At 35.0% G+C, this 24,916-nt stretch overlaps 1 protein-coding gene and 1 non-coding gene across 9 annotated transcripts; both read right to left on the bottom strand.

The window, feature by feature from the left end:
* Positions 1-419: 419 nt before the first annotated feature.
* LOC129301171 (protection of telomeres protein 1b-like) lies at positions 420-17,862 on the bottom strand. 8 transcript variants are annotated; one of them, XM_054939741.1, is made up of 12 exons: positions 17,469-17,862; positions 16,537-16,727; positions 12,164-12,300; positions 10,838-11,027; positions 5,019-5,083; positions 4,772-4,860; positions 2,306-2,587; positions 2,133-2,209; positions 1,974-2,032; positions 1,553-1,705; positions 810-938; positions 420-603 (listed from the first exon to the last, which is right to left on the bottom strand). In XM_054939741.1, the coding sequence occupies exons 2-12, from the start codon at positions 16,658-16,660 to the stop codon at positions 475-477; spliced, it is 1,434 nt and encodes a 477-aa protein (XP_054795716.1). In that variant the 5' UTR covers positions 16,661-16,727; positions 17,469-17,862; the 3' UTR covers positions 420-474. The 8 variants fall into 8 exon arrangements, with proteins under 8 accessions (XP_054795716.1, XP_054795721.1, XP_054795718.1 ...); XM_054939746.1 differs by having other exon boundaries at positions 420-599; XM_054939743.1 differs by having other exon boundaries at positions 17,554-17,862.
* Positions 16,272-16,368, bottom strand: LOC129301172 (small nucleolar RNA snoR113). The gene has a single exon (XR_008590924.1). It is a non-coding gene; the product is annotated as a small nucleolar RNA snoR113 (small nucleolar RNA).
* Positions 17,863-24,916: the final 7,054 nt, after the last annotated feature.

The raw sequence follows: 24,916 nt of genomic DNA, 5'->3' as shown, positions 1-24,916 counted from the left end.
AATGCACTCGAGCCATACAGTGCGTTACTTACGAACAACAAGCTAGCATTAGCACAAATAGGTCTATTGTCTATATCCATGTGTGATTCAACAAAGTTTTATGTTGATGGTTGACGACCTAACACAACCCTCCTCTTTCACTATATGTTAATGTTACCAAATTGAGGAATCATAGATTGACACACCATGCATGAGTTTGCATAAGGGAAATGCTTTTGTAGATTAGCTAGCTTAGAGTAGTCAAGAGTTTCCTCAGGTTTAAAGTTGGTTTAATCCCTCTCCCTCGACCTTTCATCCAATATTTGACAGAAGATTATTAAAAAAAAATTATATATTAACATGTAAATCCAAAAAGAACAACCCTACAAAAGGAAGAACATAGCACAGGTTCTTTTGAACATGGAGGAATGCCACGTCAATAAACAAAATCAACAGCTTTTAACCCAACCAAAATTTACAGAATAAGCAGCACGTTCATATACGTACATTTAAATTGTGTGTCATAGCATAAGTGTATGTCATATACATACATGAAAATTTGACACATGTAGGCATCTTCATACCCTTCCATACATGCACATTCTGTCCAAGCAACATTCCTTGCTTGTCAAAAGAAAAACATGTGTCATGATAAAGTCTCTGAAACTCTATTCACCTAAATGCACGTCATACCATGTTTACAATCTAGTGAAAACAAAAACCTTTCTAATATGATATCACACTCTTGGCACAATTTTGGTGTCAAATATTCTATATTGTCTACTGCCCCAGATGTCATGTTTAGAAGTGTAGTAAGACTTGAGACACACCTGAACCCATGGTGGGTTTCTGAAGGCACACTTCGGTACTATACTATCATCACATAAAATTACTCCAAGTAACGAGTTCATCTTCTGTGTCAAGATGGCATTGCTAGGATAACCATCAAATAGGGTTTCCTGCATAAATTATGGCAATAGATTAAAGACATGATCAGACAGAAAGAACAAAGTCTTTGACTAAGTACTCATTCAAAAGCCAACAATTGTTTTTATACATGCTAAAAACGAATGTTATAAACACAAGTCTAAAGAAAAAACTTATCTCAAAAGAACTAGTTTAGTTGGACGAGCTCTTTGAATTTATAAATTTCACTCTACTTGCGAGGTTCTCTAACATAGGACCTATAACAACGTCACCCTATTCAAGAGCCAATGTCATCAACGGCTCCATTCCATGGAACTTCTTGAACCTCCTACCAGTTAGGATCTTGTATGGATAGCCCTCTTGATGAGACCAATCTCTTAACGAAAGTACCAATATTATGAGCACAACTCAAAAAGGAAAACTTTTTCTAAAAAACTAACTTATTAGGTGAAAAAATCCTATAAACTTATAGGCCCCACTTCACTTGTGAGGCTCCCTAATGTGAGACTCATAACACGAGCATTGCCTCTTAAAAAATAATGAAGCATGATTGTTTGAATTCAAGTAAGATTCTTAAAATTTAACTTGGAATTTAAGGAAGTTGCCAAGAATACACAATGATGAAGCGGTTAAAGATATTCATTACCCCATCCTCAGCATACACAAAAGCATGGATTCTAGCTGTTGGATCCTCTAGAGTCAGGCGCATCACATAAATCCCATGTTCAGAGAGGAAGTTTTCGGGTGACCATGGCATTGCTGCTACTACTCGAACAATACACTTGTATTTCGCCGTCACCTATAATTCAAGTCAATATATATCTACAATATATATATATATATAGATAGATAGAGAAGCATGTAACATCAACAAATGCAAATGTCTAAGATAAAATAGGTACTTTTGTTTGAGAATTCAGAACATTAACGTGCAATATAGACGCTTACCAATAAAAAGGAAAAGAATAACCGAGTGTTTTAAATTGTATGACAACATTATTGAAGATAGAGTAAGCAATGGAAACAAAGCTCCGCAAGTTAGGGCTGAATGAAATGCATTATGATACCTCTGAATGGGTGAGGACATCCATTAAAGTATTCAATCGGGCATCATCATGATCAACCACTGTCAGGGGGAACAAAATTGTATAGGAAAATATATAATGTTTGATATTTGTAACATTGAAAGAATAACAAAAAACAATGATGAAATGCACATGTGAAACCTGTAATAGGTGAAGGCCAAGGAAAGCTCCAAAAAGGCATTCTTCTCATGTTCTTAGACATTCGCTCACCATACAAACTATCTCAAGCGAATGCAAAAGACAACAAATCGAAACATCAGTTAATTGTTCTATTATATCCAATTATTTTATGAGCCAACAGAGTGGACAACCACCTTTCACGCTGTTTTATGAGATCATCATCATTCCGTATGTACCGAAGCTTTGTAGATGGAGTCAACACGCCATGCCATAGTCCTGCATGCACTTCAAGACGCATATTGACAAATTTAACCCACCTGCCATTTTCTAAATGTTTTAGATGGCTCTTCTCCATGCTTTGGTCATATGCTATTCTCAAGATGGACCCAACGGTAGGAAAAGCACACAATAACTCTCTTGGTAGAGGCACGAGTTCATGATGTAATGGAAGATGATTGTGCAGTTCATCCTCTAGCCTGCAATTTATAGAAAGATCATCAACTTTCTCTGGTGATAGTGCAATGCCATCAGTAACTGCTGTACTAACTAATATATACTACACAATATATAACTGATTAACCAACAAGAATTATTTGTGCCATTATTGAATCTCAATTTTATTCCGCATTGCAATCATGGTAAATCGAGCTATTTGTTTACCTACATAAAGTTTTTTATTGACCAACATGAGTTATTTGTACCATTATCAAATCTTGATTTTATTCCAAATGATGTAATCATGGCAAAACAAGTTGTTCATTACCCATATTGAAGTTGTTCATTGCCTTACATGAAGTTGTTCATAATTACAATAGATCATCAAAGAGATTTCTCTTTGAAGCCCCCATTTTATTACTGTCCTGTTTAACGTAAATCCCACCACACCAACATTCGTCGAAGTTCTAACTTTTCTCTCTTGTTTTTGTTTTCAATGCTTAATAGAATGGATTTTCATGTTTTTTCAGATGCAAAAGATTGAATTAGTTGGGTTTGAATTGTCTGTTATTATCCAGAGCAGGGGAAAAACTATTTGCAGTGAAAGCTAAAAGCTGGTCAGAATATGCCCACCAGTTTCTCCGGTGATGTGTTAGTGTTGGCAACGTCCATGCTTCCTACACTCTCGAAATTGTCAGTGTATATCATTAATGATTAATCATATCCCTCAGGAGAAAGAGGAGGAAGAAATTTGCCAAATGTTTTCTTATCATTAGATCTGGTTTTACTGTTTAGAAAATCAGGAGAGTTGGTTTAAACTTGTTGACCTACAGGAGTTCTTATAGAGTTCTTAGATCCAGTATCAATCAAAGTGAGAGAGTGTTCTTAGGGAAAGAGAGTGAAGAAAAAGGGAATCTGAAGATTTTTTTTTTTTTTTAATTTAAAGGAAGGTTAATCTTGTCATTTCCCTCAATTTTAATTTCACTTCAATATCCCTGGTCTGAAGTGAAGTTTCAGAATTTAAGGGATATTCTTTTTCATTTAGTCAAGGGATTTTAAATGAAATTTTCCATAAATGTTAATGATATATATTTTCATACCAGTATCCTAAAATTATAAAAATTGTTATATTTACAATATCATGATGTATCATGTCGAATACTAATACTTGTATTTGTGCTTCTTAGATGACAAAAAATGGGTAAAAAAGCAACCATCCCAATATAATATAATCATATAACCAAGCTGCACATCCGTCCAATATAGAGAGTACAATGTTTGACAACAAAGATATAACCAAAAAAGAGGTTCAATAGAAAGAGAATCATAGATGTCAACTAAAAGGGCAACTTTGTCAATGTGTATAAACTAGCTCAACTAGAGTAGGACTAAGCATTAGAACACCTAATAATAAGAGGAAAACTCAAGAGGTGACTAAGTGTTATTGGAGCTATCTCAACATACTGAAGCCCCAAGACACCAAAATTCACACGGAGGAGACAAATGAGACCTTAGTCTTGCTCATTAAAGCTCCAATGGATGACTAAAGTGACCAATAGAGTTGGAGGACGTGATAAGCTAATTGGAGTGCAATTTTGAACCACCAAAAGGGTGTGTTATGCACATACTTCTAAAATTAGGCCCGTACTTGTTCTCCAACCCATATAAATTAGTTTTTTTTATTTCCAAAATTAACTTCTTATTTTATAGTTATCTTATCTTATGAAAGACTTTATCTTGTTATCGTGAAAATCCATCAAAATGTAACATTATTTAGACAGATATCAAGTAATTAACAAACATGCAGGCACCAATTTAATTTTCCTAATAATCTAGAATCATACTAATTGGATCAGACTTGGGGAACTTAAATCAGTAAAAGGTTCTAAGAGCCCCAAAAAAAATAACATGAACCTCAAAATGGCACACCTATATAAGCTATCTCAATGTTAATCAAATCAATGAGCAGATAACTCTAAGCATTAAGTAGATATACACATTTGGAAGTAACGTTCATTGCTCCTCCGAATAGTATCTTAAAATAGTTTGTTCCATTCTCACATCTAAAGTTCTTGGTCAGCCATTTCCACTGACTACTTTATCCATTAGCCCATTATGACAAGAACTAATAACAGTCATAGACTTCCATATGATTTATCCAAAATTAACATCAACATGGGAAAAGGGTTAAATAGCAATGTAGAACTAAATTGAAATTAACTCACTTTGCACTTATACTGTTTGGTGGCAAATCTGTACCATCCCAAACAAAGACCATCCGTTCTTGATTTGCAGCCTCACAAAAAAGAAGTATCTTAACGTGCAAAAATAAAAATTAAGGATCAGATTATCAGAACTATATAATGGTAATAATGTAAATAGTTTTCCCTTGTTTAGCTACCACAGGGGGAAGGGATGTATAAGAACATAGGCGCGTTTCATAATCAGATATAAAAATGACAAGAAAAATACCTTGCATACTAAACTGCAGCAATTGCCTTCCTTGGTTTCTCTTAACATTGGAAAGTCATGAGAATCTACACAGCATATGCAAACCATAAATATCCACACATGAACTTAGTTCCAAAAAAGCAAGCAAGGAGATGAAAGTAGTAGAAAACCAAAAGCTACAGATACCACAAAATCAATGACACATCACACAAGAATTGCTTTCAGAAGTAAGTAATTCCTGAAAAAGCTAAAGCTAAACAAATTTATAAATACATCTGAAGGGTTAATTCATAGCTTATATATAGATATAAGGCTCTTTAAAGACTTGTTACCAAAAATTTCAAAATTTTATTGATACAACAAATTTTCAAAATCTTAGGATATGGGTACAGGGACATTTATAATATATATTTCAACATTTGATGATATAGTATTGGTATTTTACTTTTTAAACAAGAATTTCTAAAGGAATACAAGGATATTTATAACAATCAATCAAAATATTAAGTATTTTTTCAAGTTTTTAAGTAACAGTAAAAAATTGTTGAAAAAAACCATGTTACAAATGTTAGAATATGGGATACATATGTTAGAATATGGGAAACATATGCTGAAGTATTCTATAAATATCATATCAGATACGGATACATTTACTTTTTTTTAAGTATCCATGCTTCATAGGTTATAAAATTCATATTATTTTCATTGCAGCACTGTACCAAAATTGAATGAGTTTGTGATGCCGTGAAAGTCTGTCTCTTATTCATAGAAGCAACTGAATAAATAGATACAAGAGACCCTTAATCACAAAAGAGGATCAGGCCGAGATTCAAGGGATTAGAGGATCTAGCTGATATTATAGGGATAAAAAGAAACAGAAAAATAAAAGGAAAGAATCTGATTCTAGCAGACCCAAAGATGCCACTGACTTCTAGGTTAATTAACCGAGTTATTGATTTAGGGTTTTTGGCCCAAGGCCCAATAGGTGTGCCGCACTAACACTCCCCCTCGAGCTGGCAAGTAGATATCTTCCATGCCCAGCTTGATTCTAAAGTATTCAAATTTTCCTCTGTCTAATGGTTTGGTCAAAACATCAGCAACTTGTTGGCTAGAGCATATGTGGGTCAAGTCAATCACACTTGATTCCATTTTTTTCTTTTATAAAATGTCGATCAATATCCACGTGTTTAGTTCTGTCATGAACTGGATTTTGAATCATTTGAAGTGCTGCCATACTATCACACCACATTTTTATAGGTGATCTAACCTCAATTCTCAAGTCCTGTAGGACACATACTATCCACATCCCTTCACAAACTCCATTAGCCACAGCTCTAAGTTCAGCTTTTGCACTACTTTTAGAAATGACAATTTGCTTCTTACTTCTCTATGTCACTAGATTACCCTATACAAATGTGAAGTAACCACCAATTGATCTTCTATCCACACAATTTCTTCTATGGTTTGCATCAGTGTAGATAAATATATCTTTAGAGCATCCTTTTGCAAAAAAATATTCCCCTCCCAGGTGTCATTTTTAAGTACCTCAAAATAGTATATATGGCTTCCATATGTTGCTCTTGTGGTTGAGATGACAATTGGCTCACAATTCCAACTGCATAGCTTATATCTGGTCTTGTATGAGATAAGTAGATGAGTTTCCCAACAAGTCTTTTATATCTCTCGACATCAGCTGGAACTCCATCTTCCTTCATTTCAAGATTAACAGAAGGATCCATAAGAGTGGCAGATGGTTTTGCTCCCAAGATTTTAGTTTCCTTCAACAAATCAAGTGTATATTTTTGTTGGGAAACAGAGATGCCCTTCTTTGATCTAGCAATTTCCATCCTAAGGAAGTATCTAAGATTGTCGAGTTCTTTGACCTCAAAGGCTGTTGCTAAAGTCTTCTTGAGTTCCTCTATTTCCTCAACATCATTTCCATTTAATACTATGTCATCGTCATACACAATCAAGATAGATACTTCTGCTCTTGTGTTTCACAAAGAGTGTATCGTCCCCTTGACATTGAGTGTAACCTGAGCCTTTTACCACCTTTGTGAATCTCTCAAACCATGTTCTAGGTGATCGTTTTAGCCCATAAAGAGATTTGTGTAACTTGCAAGTCATACTAGGGGTTTTGAATTCTGCAAGTCCTTCAGGAATGCTCATGTAAACTTCTTCCTTAAGAGCTCTATTAAGAAATGCGTTCTTCACATCCAATTGATGTAGCGGCGAATCAAGATTAGCAACTAGAGACAATAGTATTCTTATGGTGTTCAACTTTGCCACTGGTGCAAAGGTCTCGTAAGAATCAATCCCTTCTATTTGAGAGTAGCCTTTTGCCACCAAATGAGCTTTGAACTTGTTTACAGTTTCATCTGAGTTGTATTTGATTGTAAACACCCATTTACAGCCTACTAATTTCTTTCCTTTGGGTAGCTTCATTATTTGCCACGTCTGATTTTTAGACAGTGCTCTAAGTTCTTCATTGATGGCGTCTCTCCACCTAGAGTCCCGAGTTGCCTGCTCGAACGTCATAGGAATTTTCTCTTCATCTAGTTTAGTCACAAAGCCTCTCATACAAGCTTACAAACCATCATAAGTGACAAAGTTACTTATAGGATGTAGAGTACACTATCTTACCCCCTTTCTTAAGGCAATCGGCCATCCAAGATCATTAGGTTTTGAGGTTGAGTCAGACTCTTGATTCTGCACAGACCTAGAAGGACTTCTACCAGTGGATGAGTTATTGACTTCTCCCCCTTGATTTACAATTTCTTCGTCCTCTGTATCTGCAGGTCTGTAAGAGTCTTCCTCTGGTTGACCCTGTTCAATGTTAATAGGCTCAATTTTAGGTAGGATAGTGGTATTTTGTTGTGGCAGATCAGCTTCAACTGTATGTGGAGTTTTAGGTGATATTTCAGGACTGATTGGAGTTGGTTTAGGACTGATTTGGGTGGGTTCAGGACTGATTTGGGTTGTTAAAAACTTCCATTCTCTCTCATTCTCCCCCTAAATGGGAGATTTGGTGTAATAACCTTAGGCTTCTTCAAAGGTGACATTCATGGTGATAAAGAATTTACGAAGATTTGGAGAGTAGCATTTGTATCCCTTTTGAGAGGAGGAATACCCTAAAAAGATACATTTGAGAGCTCTAGGATCAAGTTTTCCCCCTTGATCATTATGGACATAAGCTACATACCCAAGAATCCGCTCAAGAATAGATGTAGAAAGAGGAGTGTTGGGGTAGGACTTAGTAAGAATTTCCATAGGAGTCTGGAAGTTAAAAGTTTTGGAGGACATTCGATTGATCAAATGAGTGGCAACAAGAACAGCCTCACCCCAATAAAATTTAGGGACATTATGAGTGAACATCAGGGCTCAGGTTACCTCTAGAAGATGTCTATTTTTGCGTTCAGCAGTGCCATTTTGTTGTGGTGTATTTACACAACTAGTTTGGTGAAGTATCCCATGTTCCTTAAGGTAGTTTTTCAAGGTAGAGCTCATGTATTCTCTCCCATTGTCACTTCAAAGCATGAGAATAGAGGTTTGAAACTGAGTTGTAATCATTTTGTGGAAATTCATGAAGATTGAAGGTAAATCAGATTTTTCTTTCATTAGAAAAACCCAGGTTAATCGTGTATGGTCATCGATGAATGTTACAAACCATTTAGCATTAGAGAGGGATGCAAAACGGGATGGTCCCCATATGTCACTATGAACAATGTTAAAGGGCTTAGAAAATTGATGAGAATGAGGCTTATAACAGACTTTAGTATGTTCAGAAAACTAGCAAATATCACAAGAAAAATGGGAAGTATCTTTATTCATAAGATGAGGAAACATTTTTGATTGGTAACGAAAGCCAAGATGACCTAATCTATAGTGCCATAATAACACATCTTTATTCACAGACCTAGCTGAAAGAGGAGAGGAAAACTTCACAGCAAAGAAAGAATGATGCTTCATCTCATTTAGGGGTTGACTTTCCAACCAATACAAGCCTTCTAGGATCTAAGCAGTGCCAATCATCTTCTTCAACTCCAGATCCTGAAAAACACATTCAGCAGTAGAAAAATGAACATCACACCTTTAAGTTTGAGTAATTGTTCGTACAGACAAAAGGCTGCACTTTAGGCCAGGAGCATAAAGAACATTTCTTAGGATCATTTCTGCACAAATATGTGCAGTACCAATTCCTTCTACTTTAATAGACTTTCCATCAGCAACTCTAATAAAGATATTTAAGGAACATGGCTTTATATCAATGAGTAAATTTGGATTACCAGTCATGTGATCTATAGCTCCTAAGTCAACACTCCACATAGCTTTGTGATATACATTAGAATTTAAGGCTAGGATTGTTTTACCTATATGTGCTATATACCCAGACGGAATGGTTTGTTCTTGAGAGTTATGCTTTTCCAATAACTTTCAGAGCAATTCTACTTCTTCCTTGTTCAAATCAAGCCTTTCCTTATTTTCAAAACTACCAGAGTACCCTTGGCTTTCTTGATTTTCCTTCCTAGGAGGCTTGCCATGCAATTTCTAGCAAATCTCTCTAGTATGGCCCAACTTTTTACAATGGTCACACCATCGGTTCCTTTTAGTTTGGCTGTCGTTGAAAGGGGCACCTTTAGATAGTAATGCACTTAGCTGAGAGTCAGCTACATGTGAGAGTTCAGATGACGTTAGTCTTTTTTTGCTCTCTTCGTTTCTGATAGTGAAAAAGACTTCTCGCAGCAAAGCTAAGGGATCAAGACTCATTATTCTACCCCTCACTTCATCAAATTTAGTGTATAAGCCAAGTAGGAATTTGAATATCCACTTTTCTTCCTCGAGCTTTGCATAGAGTGTGGCATCTCCTTGACACTTCCACTCAAGTGGCTCATAAAGGTCAAGTTGTTGCCATCTAACAACCAAACTCGTGTAGTATTCTGTGACAAATAGATTACCTTTTTTGAAATCATGCAGAAAGCTCTCTATCTCTAACATGGCAGCCTTATTTTTGAGTGAAGCAAACTTATGTTTGGCAGCTTCCCATACTTCTTGTGCTCACTGGTAGACGGAGACGCGAGTACTAATTTCAATAGTCATTGAATTAACTAACCATGCTTGGACCATGGAGTTGTCAGTTTCCTAAGCTGCATATTTAAGGTCATCTGTAGATGGCTTTGTTGCTGTACCAGTAAGATAGCCAAGTTTGCCCTTGCCTGTGACATATAGGCGAACACTAGCTGCCCATTGAAAGTGATTATGGCCATTGAGTCTGTGTATAGTAATAGTGGTGGGATTGGCATCGATTGGCGCTTGGTGACCCGAGGTGTTCAAGGCTGACAATTATTGTGTATTTGCTGTCAATCTTCTCAAGTCACCCTGGCCTTCTGCGTTCAGGTCATGAGTCCCGAACTACAACACGGTTGCTCTGATACCATGAATGAGTTTGTGATGCCATGAAAGTTTGTCTCTTATTCATAGAAGCAACTAAATAAATAGATATAAGAGACCCTTAATCACAATAGAGGATTAGGCTGAGATTCAAGGGATTAGAGGATCTGGCCGATATTATAAGGATAAAAAGAAACAGAAAAATAAAAGGAAAGAATCTGATTCTAACAGACCCAAAGACACCACTAACTTCTAGGTTAATTAACCTAGTTATTGATTTAGGGTTTTTGGCCCAAGGCCCAATAGGTGTGCCGCACTAACAAAAATGTTGAATGATGAATACAGTGTGCCATGCACATTGAACAATACGTGCATGCACATCACGTCTAGTTTGGACTAAACCAATTAAAAATGAATCAGCTGCTCTCAAAGCATATTAAATGCTACTAGACCTTGAATGAGCTGAGAATTGAGCAGCCATTTTCTAAGCTCAGCTAAGAGCATTTTGTCCTTATCTCTAGGAGGAAATTTTGAAGAAACTTGGTAAGGGACAAAATCATTAGTGTCTTTCCCATTATATAATGCAAAAGAGGAAAACTTTTTATTGAAAACAGCATTTACACCATCACCATGTGCTGTTACCTACAAAATTAGAGAACATATATTAAATGCAGCACCCAATCAAAATTTGATTTCATCTTCAACATATTTTCATTCTATAAGATAAAATTTGTGCATTATATGAAATAAAACCCAATAATATAAGGCTTTTTAAAGAATTGTTACAAAAATTGACTGAAATTTTTAAAGCCTATACATGTAAAATGTAAAATATAAACAGATATACATATTTAGATTTATAATATTCAAGGAAATTCAATCATTCATTCAATAATAAGATAATATTACCTTCTTATCTGTTAGGCCAACTAATAAAGCGACTGTGAATTCCTATTCTCATTCCACTCCTAGAAAGAAAACCCTCATGGGAATTGTTGAACAAGATGTCTTGGTTAACAATATTTCCAAAAACTTGGCTAATGATAGAGCACAATGGCAACGTGCAATTTATGTAACCGACCCCATCTAGTGGGATAAAGCTTGTTGTTGTTGTTGCTATTGATAAGAGTATATGACTTGACTTTCATAGTTGCTTTCTTACTTTTACTTTTATTATTTTTTGTCCCATTTTTTGTTTCCTTTCAGGTAAAACAAACCACTCCTCAACTTCACTAAAATCTTTCCATCACAAGGGATAAGTACCTGTGTTATATCATAGAACTTGTAAATCCAAATGCCTAACCTTGAATTAAGAAAAACCAAAGTTTCCTTCATGTAATATTACAAGAACTTCCTTCATATCATTGACCCTTCTCACCACAAAGTCAAACTACACTACCTCCCCCCTTAGTCTCATGCTATCATTATCTAACTGCATATTCATTTCAAATCTTAAATCCCCTCATGCAGTCCAAACATGAAAATCATGACAAAAAAACCACATGAAATGGCAAACTATAGAGAAAACAAGACCTTGAAGTTAGAATGAGAACTGCAGAGAAAACAAGTATACCGCTAATTTTGCTAAACTTTACTTAAATGTAGGCGCATAGAAACAAATATTATTGACAGAAACAATCCATAAAAAATATTCAATAGTCAACAGTAGTCTAGAAAAACAAAGCAAACATGTTTCTAGAGAATCTACTATCAAATCTAAGCCTAAGAAGATCATTACCATAACATTAAAAAGCTGAACTGCCTAAGAAGATCATTACCATAACATTAAAAAGCTGAACTATGTCTCCTCTTTCTACAACATTAGGAAGCTGTTGCGAGCTTCCAGCAAAAATATTAACGAGCATCCCAGGTTTTTGATATGATTCATCAATTATTCTTAAGGTACAATAGTAATCTGCAGAAATTATTCAAGTAAGCCAATGAGCAAGGGCAGAAAGATGCTAACTCAGAAAGAACTTCCAGTTTTCCACGTGAAATAAAATAATAAACCAAAAACTACCCTTTCTAAGGTAAGAATTCAATAAAAGTAAGATGACCATAAAGGCACAAGCTCAGAAAAGCACAAATATGTAAACAGTTTGTACAACATAGGGGGTTTCCAAGAAACCTAAAACAACCAAGTTTAACAACAGTTCATCCATGTTGAACTTTACCCCGCAAAAATAGAAGAGTCTTAGTACACATTAGCATCAACCAAAACATAATCATGAAATTGGCTCAGAACATGTACCTTAACAAAACAATTTGTCAATCTACTGCCAGTAAACTAAATGGCAGCCATAAGTCTGGCCTGTGATTCTTCATTGTGAGTTAAAATCTAAACCAACCAAACTCCAATCTCCAAATGCTTTGAAAAGTCCAATACGAGTTCTATAAAAACTGTGAAATCCGAATAATTCTTGATCCATTGGGGATCCAAATTCAAGAAATTCATATAAAAACTGTTGCAAGGTATTAAAAACATCAACAAATGTCTAGCCTTTTTAAGGTTATGACCATAAAGACACAAGCTCAAAGAAGCACAAGCAGTATGAAAAGGAAAACAGTACAGCACAATGAATTTCCTAGAGACCTAATCCAACCAAGTTTAACAACAGTTCAATCACATTGAACTTCATCCCAACTAAAATTAGAATACTTTTAGTGCATATTGGTAATTGGCATCAACAACTCCGCCTATGTTTATAGCCGGTCCCAAGCCCGGGTAAAGGAGGAGGGTTGTGTTAGGCCATCAACAGCCAATGTAAAAATTTGTTGAATCTATCATGAACATGGACAATAGACGTTATAATGTTAATGCTAGGTCGTTGCCCGTAAGTAACGCGCTGCATGGCTCGAGTACAGTGATAAGTGAGTTAGAGCCGCTGCATCGGCGCCCGGATGTAGTGTTAAATGAGCAAGGGCTACCGCGTCATTCTGGACGCACGCGGCTAAAGAAGTTAGTCCATAAGAGCAAAATTAGATTTGGTACTTGGAATGTTGGGACATTAAATTGTAAATCTGTAGAGGTTGTAGGGGTTATGATTCAAAGGAAAATCAATATCCTTTGCTTGCAAGAAACAAAATGGCGTGGAGAAGAAGCTAAGGATATTCAAGGTTTCAAACTTTGGTATACAGGAAAAGTAAGTGCACGCAATGGAGTAGGCATCATTATAGATAAGGAGTGGAAGAAGAACGTTGTAGAAGTTAGCAGAATTGGAGACAGAATTATTTCTTTAAAAATGATAATTGGATGTGAGACTGTTAATATTGTTAGCGCTTATGCGCCGCAAGTCGGGACAGAAGCCAGTCTTAAGGAATTATTTTGGGAGGATCTAGAGGGGTTGATTCGACACATACCACAGAGTGAAAAGATTTTTATTGGAGGAGACTTTAATGGGCATGTCGGGAGGGAAGCTGGTCAGTATGCGAGGGTGCATGGTGGTTTTGGTTTTGGAGAGCTAAACAATGAAGGGCAAACTCTTCTTGATTTCTCATTGGCGTATGATTTTAAGATTGCCAACACTTGTTTCAAGAAGAGAGATGAGCATCTCATCACCTACAAAAGTGGAACCTCAAGGTCGCAGATTGATTTTCTTTTGGTTAGGAACACAGATAGAAAACTTTGTAAAAATTGTAAGGTGATCCCTGGAGATGCTGTAACGACACAACATAGGGTCCTAGTCCTTGATGTGTGTATTATGAGTAAAATCCAAAAACGTCGACAAGTAGTAACACCAAGGATTAGGTGGTGGCAATTAAAAGGTGAGAAGCAAGATATTTTCAAGCGAAATCTTTTGGATAAAGGAATTTGGGATTCTCAGGGAAGTGCTAACATCATATGGGAGGATATGGCTAAAAAGATACGGGAGGTTGCAAAAGTAGTTTTGGGAGAATCGAAAGGTCCTGGTCCGAGAGATAAGGAGTCTTGGTGGTGGAATAATAGTGTACAGGACAAAATCAAGTATAAGAAGAACTGTTTTAAAGCCATACATTTGTGTAACAATGAGGAAAATTGGGAGAGGTACCGTATGGCTAAGAAGGAAACTAAGAGAGCTGTGGGTGAAGCTCGTTCTAAAGCTTTTGAAGAATTTTATAAGAACCTTGAGACGAAGGAAGGAGAGCAAAATATTTATAAGATTGCCAAGAGTAGGGAAAGAAAATCAAGAGATCTAGAACAGGTAAGGTGTATTAAGGATGAAGAGGGAAGAATTTTAGTTACAGATGATGAAATTAAAAATAGATGGGAGACTTATTTTTCTAAACTTTTCAATGATGGAGAGGATTCATCTAGTAACTTGGAGGATTTAGTAACTGGTGAAGGAGAACAAAATTTGTCATTCTATCGAAAAATACGTGATAAGGAGGTAAAGGAAGCTCTTAAGAAAATGGCAAATGGTAGAGCTAACGGACCTGATTGTATATCTATCGAAGCGTGGAAATGTTTAGGTGAAGAAGGGGTGAGATGGTTAACTAAGTTATTTAATGTGATTTTACGGTCCAAGAAAATGCCTGATGAGTGGAGGAGAAGTACATTAATTCCTATTTATAAAAATAAAGGAGATATTCAGAATTGTACTAACTATAGAGGGATTAAACTCATGAGCCACACAATGAAATTGTGGGAGAAAGTAATTGAGCACAGGTTGAGATTGGAGACAAGTATTTCTGAGAATCAATTTGGTTTTATGCCAGGTAGATCAACGACAGAGGCGATTTATCTACTAAGGGGATTAATGGAAAAGTATCGTTGTAAAGATAAAGATCTACACATGGTTTTTATTGATTTGGAAAAAGCTTATGACCGTATACCAAGAGAAGTGCTTTGGAAAGTGTTGGAAAAAAAGGGAGTACGGATTGCTTATATTAAAGCCATACAAGATATGTATGAGGGGGTAAAAACTAGTATAAGAACGCCTAGTGGTCAAACAAAGGATTTTCCTATAAAGATTGGGCTACATCAGGGATCATCTCTGAGTCCTTATTTGTTCAACTTGATTTTAAATGTTTTGACGGAACATATTCAAGAGGAAATCCCGAAATGTATGCTCTTCGCGGATGATATAGTTCTTATAGCAGAGACAAGAGAAGAGGTTAATTGCAAACTTGAGTTATGGAGGAGGACATTGGAGTCGAAAGGTTTTCGTCTGAGTAGAAGTAAGACGGAATATTTATATTGTAAATTTGATAAAGGACTATTCGAAAATAATTTGGAAGTGAAATTGGGAGATCAAATTATACCTCAAGTGGAAAAGTTTAGATATTTGGGAGCCATTATCCAAAATGATGGCGAAATCAGTGGAGATATTTCACATAGAATTCAAGCTGGGTGGTTTAATTGGAGAAAAGCTAAAGGAGTTATTTGTGACCGTAAGGTGCCTAATAAACTTAAAGGAAAGTTTTATCGTACTGCTATCAGACCGGCAATGTTATATAGTAGTGAATGCTGGGCTCTAACGGGACAGCAAGAGCATAAAGTCGGAGTAGCAGAGATGAGAATGTTACGATGGATGTGCGGACATACACATAAAGATAAAATTCGAAATGAGCACATACGTGAAAAAGTGAGGGTGGCACCTATTGAGGAAAAAATGGTAGAAAATCGGTTGAGATGGTTTGGGCATGTACAAAGAAGACCAAGGGAGGCACCAGTGAGAAGAGTGGAACATATAACTTTGAGTCCGATTAAGAGAGGTAGAGGAAGGCCTAAGAGAACACTCTTGGAAGTTGTTGAACGTGATCTCTTAATTAATAATATTTCTAAAAGCTTAATAAATGATAGAGCAAAATGGCGTCTTGCAATCCATGTAGCCGACCCCACCTAGTGGGATAAAGGCTTGTTGTTGTTGTTTGGTAATTGGCATCAACCAGAACATAATCATGAAACTGGCTCAGAACATACACCTTAACAAAAAAATTCATCAATCTACTACCAGTAAGCTAAATGGCAGCCATAAGTCCGGCCTTTGATTCATCATTGCCAGTCTAAGTCTAAACCAACCAAACCCCCTCCAAACACTTTGAAATTTCAACAATTAAAAAGAAAAATGTGAAATATGAATGGTCCTTGCTCCATTGGGGATACAAAATTGCAATTTGTAACATCATATGCAACGTTCAAGCAGCAAGGTCCTTCAAATGGAAAGTTTACCAGTGCCCCTACTTCGCTTTGGCAAGCTAAACTCAGCTATAATGCCTGTTATGTTCACTGTTTGATTGATACATTTCACAGCAACTTGTATGGGAAGAAACTTGTAGCGGTCTGCAGCTTCCATCACTCTCTGTAATTCTCTGAGCTCTCACCTCTGCCTGGCTGCTGCAAAAAGCAGCCCTTGGCCCTCACTAAAAAATAAATAAATATGCAAGTCGTGTCAAGGGAAAAAAATTAAGGTATAAGCAAACATAAATTTTGAACAAATAAGAGAATAAACCCAAAGCCCAACCCTTGAAATGAACGGTACATGTTTGTTAAGCCGATGCACTACCATGTCCAAGGATTGCCTGAGATTTTTAAGGTTGAGTTGATAAGTATGTCCAGACTCTGAATTTTTTTTTTTTTAAGAAGTTTAAAGCTTTGAGCCCTAAAACCATTGGACCAAAATCATCTAAATGGAAGGGAACGGACCAATTTAGGCTGTATGTACTATACCTGTGACTGGACCTGGAAGAGAATTGGAAAATTGAAATGAAAAGGCAAACAATAATCTTAAAAACAATGCAAAAATCTAAACCTGGAAGGAAAAAAGATTGTAACCATAAATCAAACCTTGGAAGCAAAAAATAAAAATAAAAAAAGTAACAAAATGAAGCAAAAATTATAACTATAAATCAGACCTGGAAGCGAAAAATATATAACCAAAATACAGTCATCTATAGACTCAAACCAACTTCAAATACTAAATCCAGGGATTCCGCATGGAAACATAAAAATAATAGTCATCCAGGATGAATATAATCATCCCTACTCAGAAGATACTCATCCATAAACTCAAAATACAGTCATCCATACTCAAAATAATACAGTGATCCACTATTTTTAACAGTGAAGCACAATAAAGCCAGAAAAAATAAAAAAATAAAAACCTAGTCATATGGGACTGGCAGAATGGGCTTCGGTTAGGATATAAAGTATAAACAAAACTTGTCCCTATATTTCGTCTGTCTCCACCTTTGGGTACGCATAGAGTTTAAGCGAAGAAGTAGAAGTACACTCGAGAACACCTTAAGCAAGCAATGAGTACCACTGTACCAGGGAGGAGCAGAGCGACAAACTACTTGAACGAGAGACAAACTGACGAAACAGGGGAAGAGACATAGCGAACGGCGTGAAGATGGAGACGACGACGGTGATTGGTCGACGGCGTCGTTGTGGCGTTGTGCGTCACAGATCAAGCGGAAGAACGGCGACTTGGAGGCTGAAGGTAAGAGAATCAGAGCATTTCCATACAGGAGTGGAGAGAAATTAGGGCGGGATGGATAAATCAGTGCAACGTTTTAAAACTCATCTCTAATTTGTAATTAATATTTTTTTGGGTTAAACGGCAATTTGCCTAAAATTCTTTTTTCTAAGTCACCTAACACCTTAAATTTTTTTCAGAGTATTTTTGTCTTAAATTAAAAAAAAAATATTTTTGCTCTACTATTAAATATAAAAAATATTAAATATTAAATTAAAATTTGATCAAGAGTTAAATGATATATTTGACCTAAAACTTTTTCTCCAAAGGCATTGAATATGCTAAACTTTCATGTTTAGAGCTTATTTGCCCTAAAAGTTTTAAAAATAGAGCATTTTTGCCCTTCCTTCTTCATCATCATCCTTTTCTTCTCCGTCCTCCTCCTCTTCTACTAACAAGATCCCACATTATCAGAGTCTAAATGCAAAGCTATAAAAATGGGTGTCTAAGATTCGCGAGCCTCACATCTAGCTCGGCATTTTCATCCCCCAAAAATGACTGCTCAAGCCCACAATGTTGCCACTTTGTCCATCAAAGGCAAATATATCGTTCTTAACTTTCCTTAAATAGATTGTCGTCATCCTCTCCCAACTTACCATGTGCTCCTCACGTAACATCTAAGCCACTGCTTTTGCCATCGTCGCCATGGTTAAGTTTGATGCTATAAAGTCTTTAGTGTTAGATTGGGAGGTGCAGCGAAAAATTAAAATTTAAAACCCCAATCACAATTGCAAACCGATCAAACTTGTTTAAGTCAAGATAAATAAAAGAGTTACCTTTTATTTTCAAATTTCTCACATGTTTTCTTCAAATATTTGGATCTCAAGAAATAACAATATAAATTCGTTCCCTTTACCGATATCTACATGAAAAGTTTTCTAACAAGAATAGCGTGCCAACACTATTTGTATCTAATGTTCGTCCGTCCGTCAATCAGACGCTCCTTTTATTATCTAGGGTATTTTCGTGGCTCTCAGAATTTTGTCGTTAAGTGACTCACACTTCAAAAACTTGTCCACTTCTTTATATTATATAGATTAGGGTTTTTGTAGCTAATAAAATTAAATTTAAATATATTATATTATATATACACTAATATATATATATATTGAATTTTATATTTCATATACATATATATATACACACACACACATACAAATATTTATCATTGAATATTCACACACACATAATTCATTCACCTCAGATAAAGTATTATATTCATTGAATCTAGACATATTCCAAATTCAATAAACTTGGATATTATAGCTCAAGTTAGGCTATTTTTGTGTGCGATCTTATAGGCCCATATGAAATTAGCAATAGGCCAATAGCGTTACTAGTCCACAATTCACAAATGGCCTCTAGCAATGCATTACGACTACTCAATTCATATAAGGATTGATTATTTGATATAACCTATCATATAACCGTAGCACATCCCTTTTGTCACATGATATTTCAGTTAAGTGTGAGACATAGAATTGTAATTCTCCTTTACCTAATTGTTATTTTCTCAATCTCTGAGTGGACTGACTATAGCAATGGAAAAACTCTTTTCATTGTAGTATGGCCATATATTTTCTCAAGCTTACTCATCGAGGGGCCCAATAATATCTCTCAATTAATGTGAGGAATAAATTCCATCTTGACCACTCATATTCCTCTACATAAATATCACTAAACGCAATCATAGCCTTTATAATTACCCAATAAAATGTGACTTTTGACTAGGTTAAAGTTCAATGATCATCATATAGGAATCCATCATGATATCAAGTCAAAGAGCTTAGTGACATGGTTACATATAAGATAAACTTATGACTTGTACCATGCATCTTTCTCATAACAAGTTGGTCCAGCATTTTGTAACCTTTCAAGTACCTACAACTTTGATTTATATCTCTATAATTAATTAAAGTCATACTAATATTGTTTCATCTATGATCCCTCATAAATGACCGGCAAGGGACATTTAAGACAATTACTATGGTTTATCTAAGGATACAATTACCATAGGGAACATATAATTAATATGATAACAAAAGAAAACTTCAGTTTTCTTGAATTTAAACCGAACCCATTGACTTAGATAAAGTCTTGGGAAGTTAAATCAAACCTATAACCTTAAGTTTATGGGTTTAGTTTGGATTTATAATTTTTGTTAAGGGTTTGGACAAACCTTAGGTATAATTTGAGGGTTTTAGGACAATGTGGATAGTGAGTTGATAATTTTGGTATGTTTAGATGCTTAATAAGATTGTTAGAGTGTTTTGAAAGGGTTGGTGTTGTTAAATAAGGAATTTGAGAGTTTGGATACTTGGAATCTAGTGATTTTGAGGATTAGTCGAAGTGATAATTGATAATCATTGCTCAATTGTGTAGATTGAGTGTTACTTGAGAGCCTTATCACACGTATAAAACATATCGAGCTAACGTTGAGCCACAGTAACCCTTTTGTGACAAAGGGTTGAGGTAACGAAATAATTTACACTATTTGATTATATTTCTTAATTGTTTGTGAGTAGATATATATGTTTACTACTGGTGATTTGATAACATTGCATATTACAAAATATGATTTTTGTGCATGTGAAATGATTTCAAAATGGTGAAGTTTTGTAAAAGTTTTATATAATTGTAGTCAGAATTGGATATGTACACAAGTTTGGTATGAGATGTGCGAGCATCATCATGTTAAGAGGTAGGAGTTTACCCATAAGAAGGAGTAGTGAAAGTCCATATTGCATGTATCTCCTTAGTGTCTAGTGAGGCATGATGTTAGAGATTATTTCCTTAGTATGCATACAGGATACGACGTTGGAGAGTAACACTCCTTAAGATTAGTGATGCGGTGTTGGAGTAACAATACCTCAATTTATGTATGATAGGTGAGACCATAGCTCAAAAATGGAATAGGACATCTTTGGCCATGTAATGCTACAACTGAAGGTGAGCTCGGACCATTGTAAGGGTGTACTTGGTCCAAGAGCCTATAGTTTCAGTTGGGGTGACATGGAGGCTCAGATGGTAGATTGATCATGCTAGTGGTAAATAACTTCTGTTTATGGAAAGGATATGTTGTATATGATAAAAAGAGTATTTTTGAAGTATAATGACTTTACTTGCTTTTGGTTGTGCATGTTAATTAATAATAGTAAATTTTTCTATTACTGATATGTTTATCTCATCCCATAGTTATATTTTATAGGAGAGAGCTTCGGTAGAGGCAAGGGGGAGGAACAACTAAAGAGTGAAGAGCATTGTGTGTATAGCTCTTCTCTTTCCTATTTTAGGTTTGTAATGAATATGTCATGTTGTATACCAACTTAGGAGCATTATATTGTTTTGTTATCACTTATATGAGAATTTATGGGATGTGTGCATATCTTTGCCTAAGCTTGTAGTGACTATGATTAAATAAGTGTGCTTGGCTAAGATACTAGTACAAGTGATATATTTGTAATGGTTAATATGTTGAATTGACCAAAACTCTATTTTAGTTAAATTTGACACACCCTTATGTATTGTTTGAAATTAAGGGTTTGGTTGTCATTTTGAGTATGATTGGTGTTAATCTCTAAAATTTCATGTTATTTCATTACATCTTCCTTAAATTCTAATATATTTTGGCTCAATTGTATATATTTTTATTGACTAAATTGGGAAAATGTACATTTTATTTTGAATTTGTATTCTTAGCTTTGATTTGATATTTTTGTCCTAATTTCGTGTTATTTTAGTTCAAGACTTGATTAGAAGCATTTTTGGACTTTTGTTGATACTTTTGGAAGGCTTTTGAATGAAAAAATAAGTGTAAAAAGGATAAATTTTGTTAATTGTAAAACTAATTTAAAACTATTAAAGTCATCCAAAAGTCGCGACTTTTATCGCTGTTAGAAAAAAGCTACGTTTTATTTATTTAAAATTGATTAGGTATGACATATATATTGTCACACCCCCGATGCCAAGGGTATGATCGGCATAGAATATGAGAAGAATTCATATTCCATAAGCCTTAATAACCAAAAATTTTATTAAAATATTGATATACGTAAGTTATATATATAATAAAAATTCATAAAATTTTAAGTATATTTGTAGAAATTTCGGCAGAGTCTCCCCTGTAACTTGGGCCTCTCGAAATTTTTACAACACAACAGAACCTGTTGACCAAACCAGCATCCCAACAATTCACATAATAACTAAACAAAACCAAGACCTAACTATGATATACGCGGAGCAACAATTTATAATTTACAAAATACATTACAAGGTTTCATCAAAAGGATAATCACCCTGTGCTTCCTCTTTGCAAAAAGTAAGAAAGACTCTTAGTGGTCAGCTGGGGATGCAGGGTCAGCTACTATATCTGAGAACAAAGAAATTTCTGGTGAGTAGCGTTCCATTAAAAATTACACATAAAATCTATAAAGATAGGATAAATAGATTTAGTCTAAAAACATTGTCGTCCAGTATTGAAACATATACTTGAACTAAAGATTAAGAGCAATTCTTGTTCAACAATAAAATTCTGAAATTAAACAATTCAAATAAAATGGTATAGATTTGTTAAAAATTGTACAACTCATAGAATGTAATCAGCTCAAATACTAGACAATTAGATAGGTCCTTTCAAAAGACTAATATAAAAAATAATAAATTTCAATTTAATTCTAGGAGGGCCTTATCAGAATGATTAACAAGCATGGACATACAGTCCAGGAGGGTAAATAACCAATCAAGTATGGCTAGAAACCACAAAACAAATGTGGCAAAAGCCACGAAACAAGCGCAGGCATGAAGCCCATGAAAACAAGTATGAGTACTACGCTCACGAATATCATCCCTCCGATCCACGTGCATTAGCCTTCGCATGGGGCTAGCACCTCCTATCAGCACTTTGCTAGCTAGGTGAACCAAGGCATGCCAAGGGCTAATAGGACTGTCGTTAGCATCCATCGTTCTGAACTCAGTTCCCCTAATTAAACTCAAGCGTGCATAGAGATTTGAAAACAATTTCAAAGTTTTCACTTTTAAAATGTAGGATTTGGTTGTCATTTTCCATTCCCATATTCCTTGTCCTTTCCTCCATGCACGAATTACTGTACTAAAAGTTTGCGTATCAAACATAAAGTTAAAAAAAAATAGCTGTTTTAGAAAAGTCATACCATTTGTTGTATATGTACTTCAATTATTATTTGTCAATAGCATAAATCATTAGAAAAATCAAGATACCGTCATTACTAAAGCAATTATATATAAAAATAGAATTGATAAGAATATTTACATAAGCAATAAAGAATTAATACAAAAATCTAAGTAAAGATTTTTTTTATTAAGAATTTCTTGAAATTCATTTGGAATGCTACTCACTCACCTGAGTGTTTCTCAAAGATTCTAAAACTTACTTCTCTTAACCTTTGACCTCTATTCTAATGATGCCCTTAATATCCTGACAAATAAGTCAAAATTTAAGTCATTAAAAAAAATTTCCAAATACTTAATGGGTGTCACTATTTAAGTTGATCAACACTAACAAGACCATATTCAATTATACTGCAAGTATACTCGAATTAATCCAATCGTTTGATAATTCTTAATATATATATATATATATATGTCCTCATGCTCTTTTCTGACTCATACTTCCATGAATTATTATAAATCATATCAATCATTATTAAGCTTTCTCTAAACTGAAAAAAGGAAACTAATATCCTACTAATTCTCTTCACCCCTTTGGTATATAAGTTTTAATTAACAACTTAAACCAAAACTTGTATATACCCTTTAAGCTACTACATGGAAGCTTAACAAGTCATAGTTTGTCAATTTCTCCTCTTCTAAAATTTTACAAATACCTTGTAAGTATGCATTTATCATTTACAAAATTATGAAAAATGATCAAGAAATTCCAGTTACTTCCAGACTTCTATTTCTATCGCTTATTTCCCAATTCAACACAACTAAATAGTTTTAAACAAGCAACCTCAGTCCATATCAAAACAAAGAGTAGGGACGATATCAATTAACCAAAGGAAGGAGGAAAGGATTCAGTGATGCTATAAAATCTGAAAAGGAAGGAAAGAAACAGCATTTCACCATCACTCAAGACTCAAGAATCGACCACAGAACAGCATCAAAGAAGAACAAATTATAAGGGTTCCAATCTGTCAAACACACAAAAGAGAAGGGGACTATATTTTCAGCCAATACTAAAAACATTAGCTAGCACACACACATACTGAACCTAATGATAGGAATGGAAAAAAAGAGAAAGGAAGTTGACCACTGATAATACACCTCCTCGTTGTCACAAATAAAGCAGAAAAGGAGGAAAGACATATAACCTCTCCATTGTGACAGCTGAACGAAAACTGAAGAGAGGGAGAAGGGGCAGTGAGAGTAGCAACTCGAAGACAGCATCCTCGTTGAACAAAATGGCATGATATCAGAGAAGGAGAATCAATGAATCGACTCCTAGTGGCTAGCGAATGCATATGAAAATGATGACAGTGGACAACACAACAGCAGCAAAAATCGACACCTTATGACAGCGAGCTGCAGACGTTAAGGAGAGCTAGAGATGAACCGACTATAAGTGTCTAGAAGAGTATATATTGGCGATGAAAAGAAGGAAGTGAGATACTTTGTTTCTTCGCACAAAAGAAACAAATCTGATTCAATGAAAGAATTAGGAAAATTACAAAAAGAACATGCAAAAATCACAAGAAAAGGCACAAAGAAATTACAAGAAAGGATACAAGATTTTCCTAAAATTTGAAAACTAAACTTTTTTTGAGAAAAGAAAATAAAATTTTGAACTTTAGATCCTCAAAAACATTTCCAACATAAATTCTTCCAAATTACCCAATCCCTACTTATTATAAAAAAATTTATTTAAATAAATATTCACTAGGATAATTTTAATTTTTTATTTAGAATTTAGGATCATTACATATATGCTGAGAGCTCAATCCAAAACGCATTCTTCAAACTTTAAGCAACCATTTGGAGCTTTGTGTGTGCTAAGTTTGGACATTGGAAGAGTTGGGTTTAAGAGAATGGAGTTTT

The sequence above is a fragment of the Prosopis cineraria genome, unplaced genomic scaffold (assembly GCF_029017545.1).
Source record: "Prosopis cineraria cultivar Desert tree isolate PC_DT_omini unplaced genomic scaffold, ASM2901754v1 PC1939, whole genome shotgun sequence".
Taxonomy (NCBI): Eukaryota; Viridiplantae; Streptophyta; class Magnoliopsida; order Fabales; family Fabaceae; genus Prosopis; species Prosopis cineraria.
This window is presented reverse-complemented; position numbering and strand designations above follow the sequence as displayed.

What these genes read in the sequence shown, in the direction of transcription:
- LOC129301171 (XM_054939741.1), bottom strand. Translation starts at nt 16,660, where the DNA reads ATGGAAGCTGCAGACCGCTACAAGTTTCTTCCCATACAAGTTGCTGTG. An exon ending in CAATTCTCAGCTCATTCAAG is followed by an intron (nt 5,084 to 10,837) that starts GTCTAGTAGCAT and finishes TATGCTGTGTAG; the next exon opens with ATTCTCATGACTTTCCAATG. An exon ending in TTGTGTATGCTGAGGATGGG is followed by an intron (nt 939 to 1,552) that starts GTAATGAATATC and finishes TAATTTATGCAG; the next exon opens with GAAACCCTATTTGATGGTTA.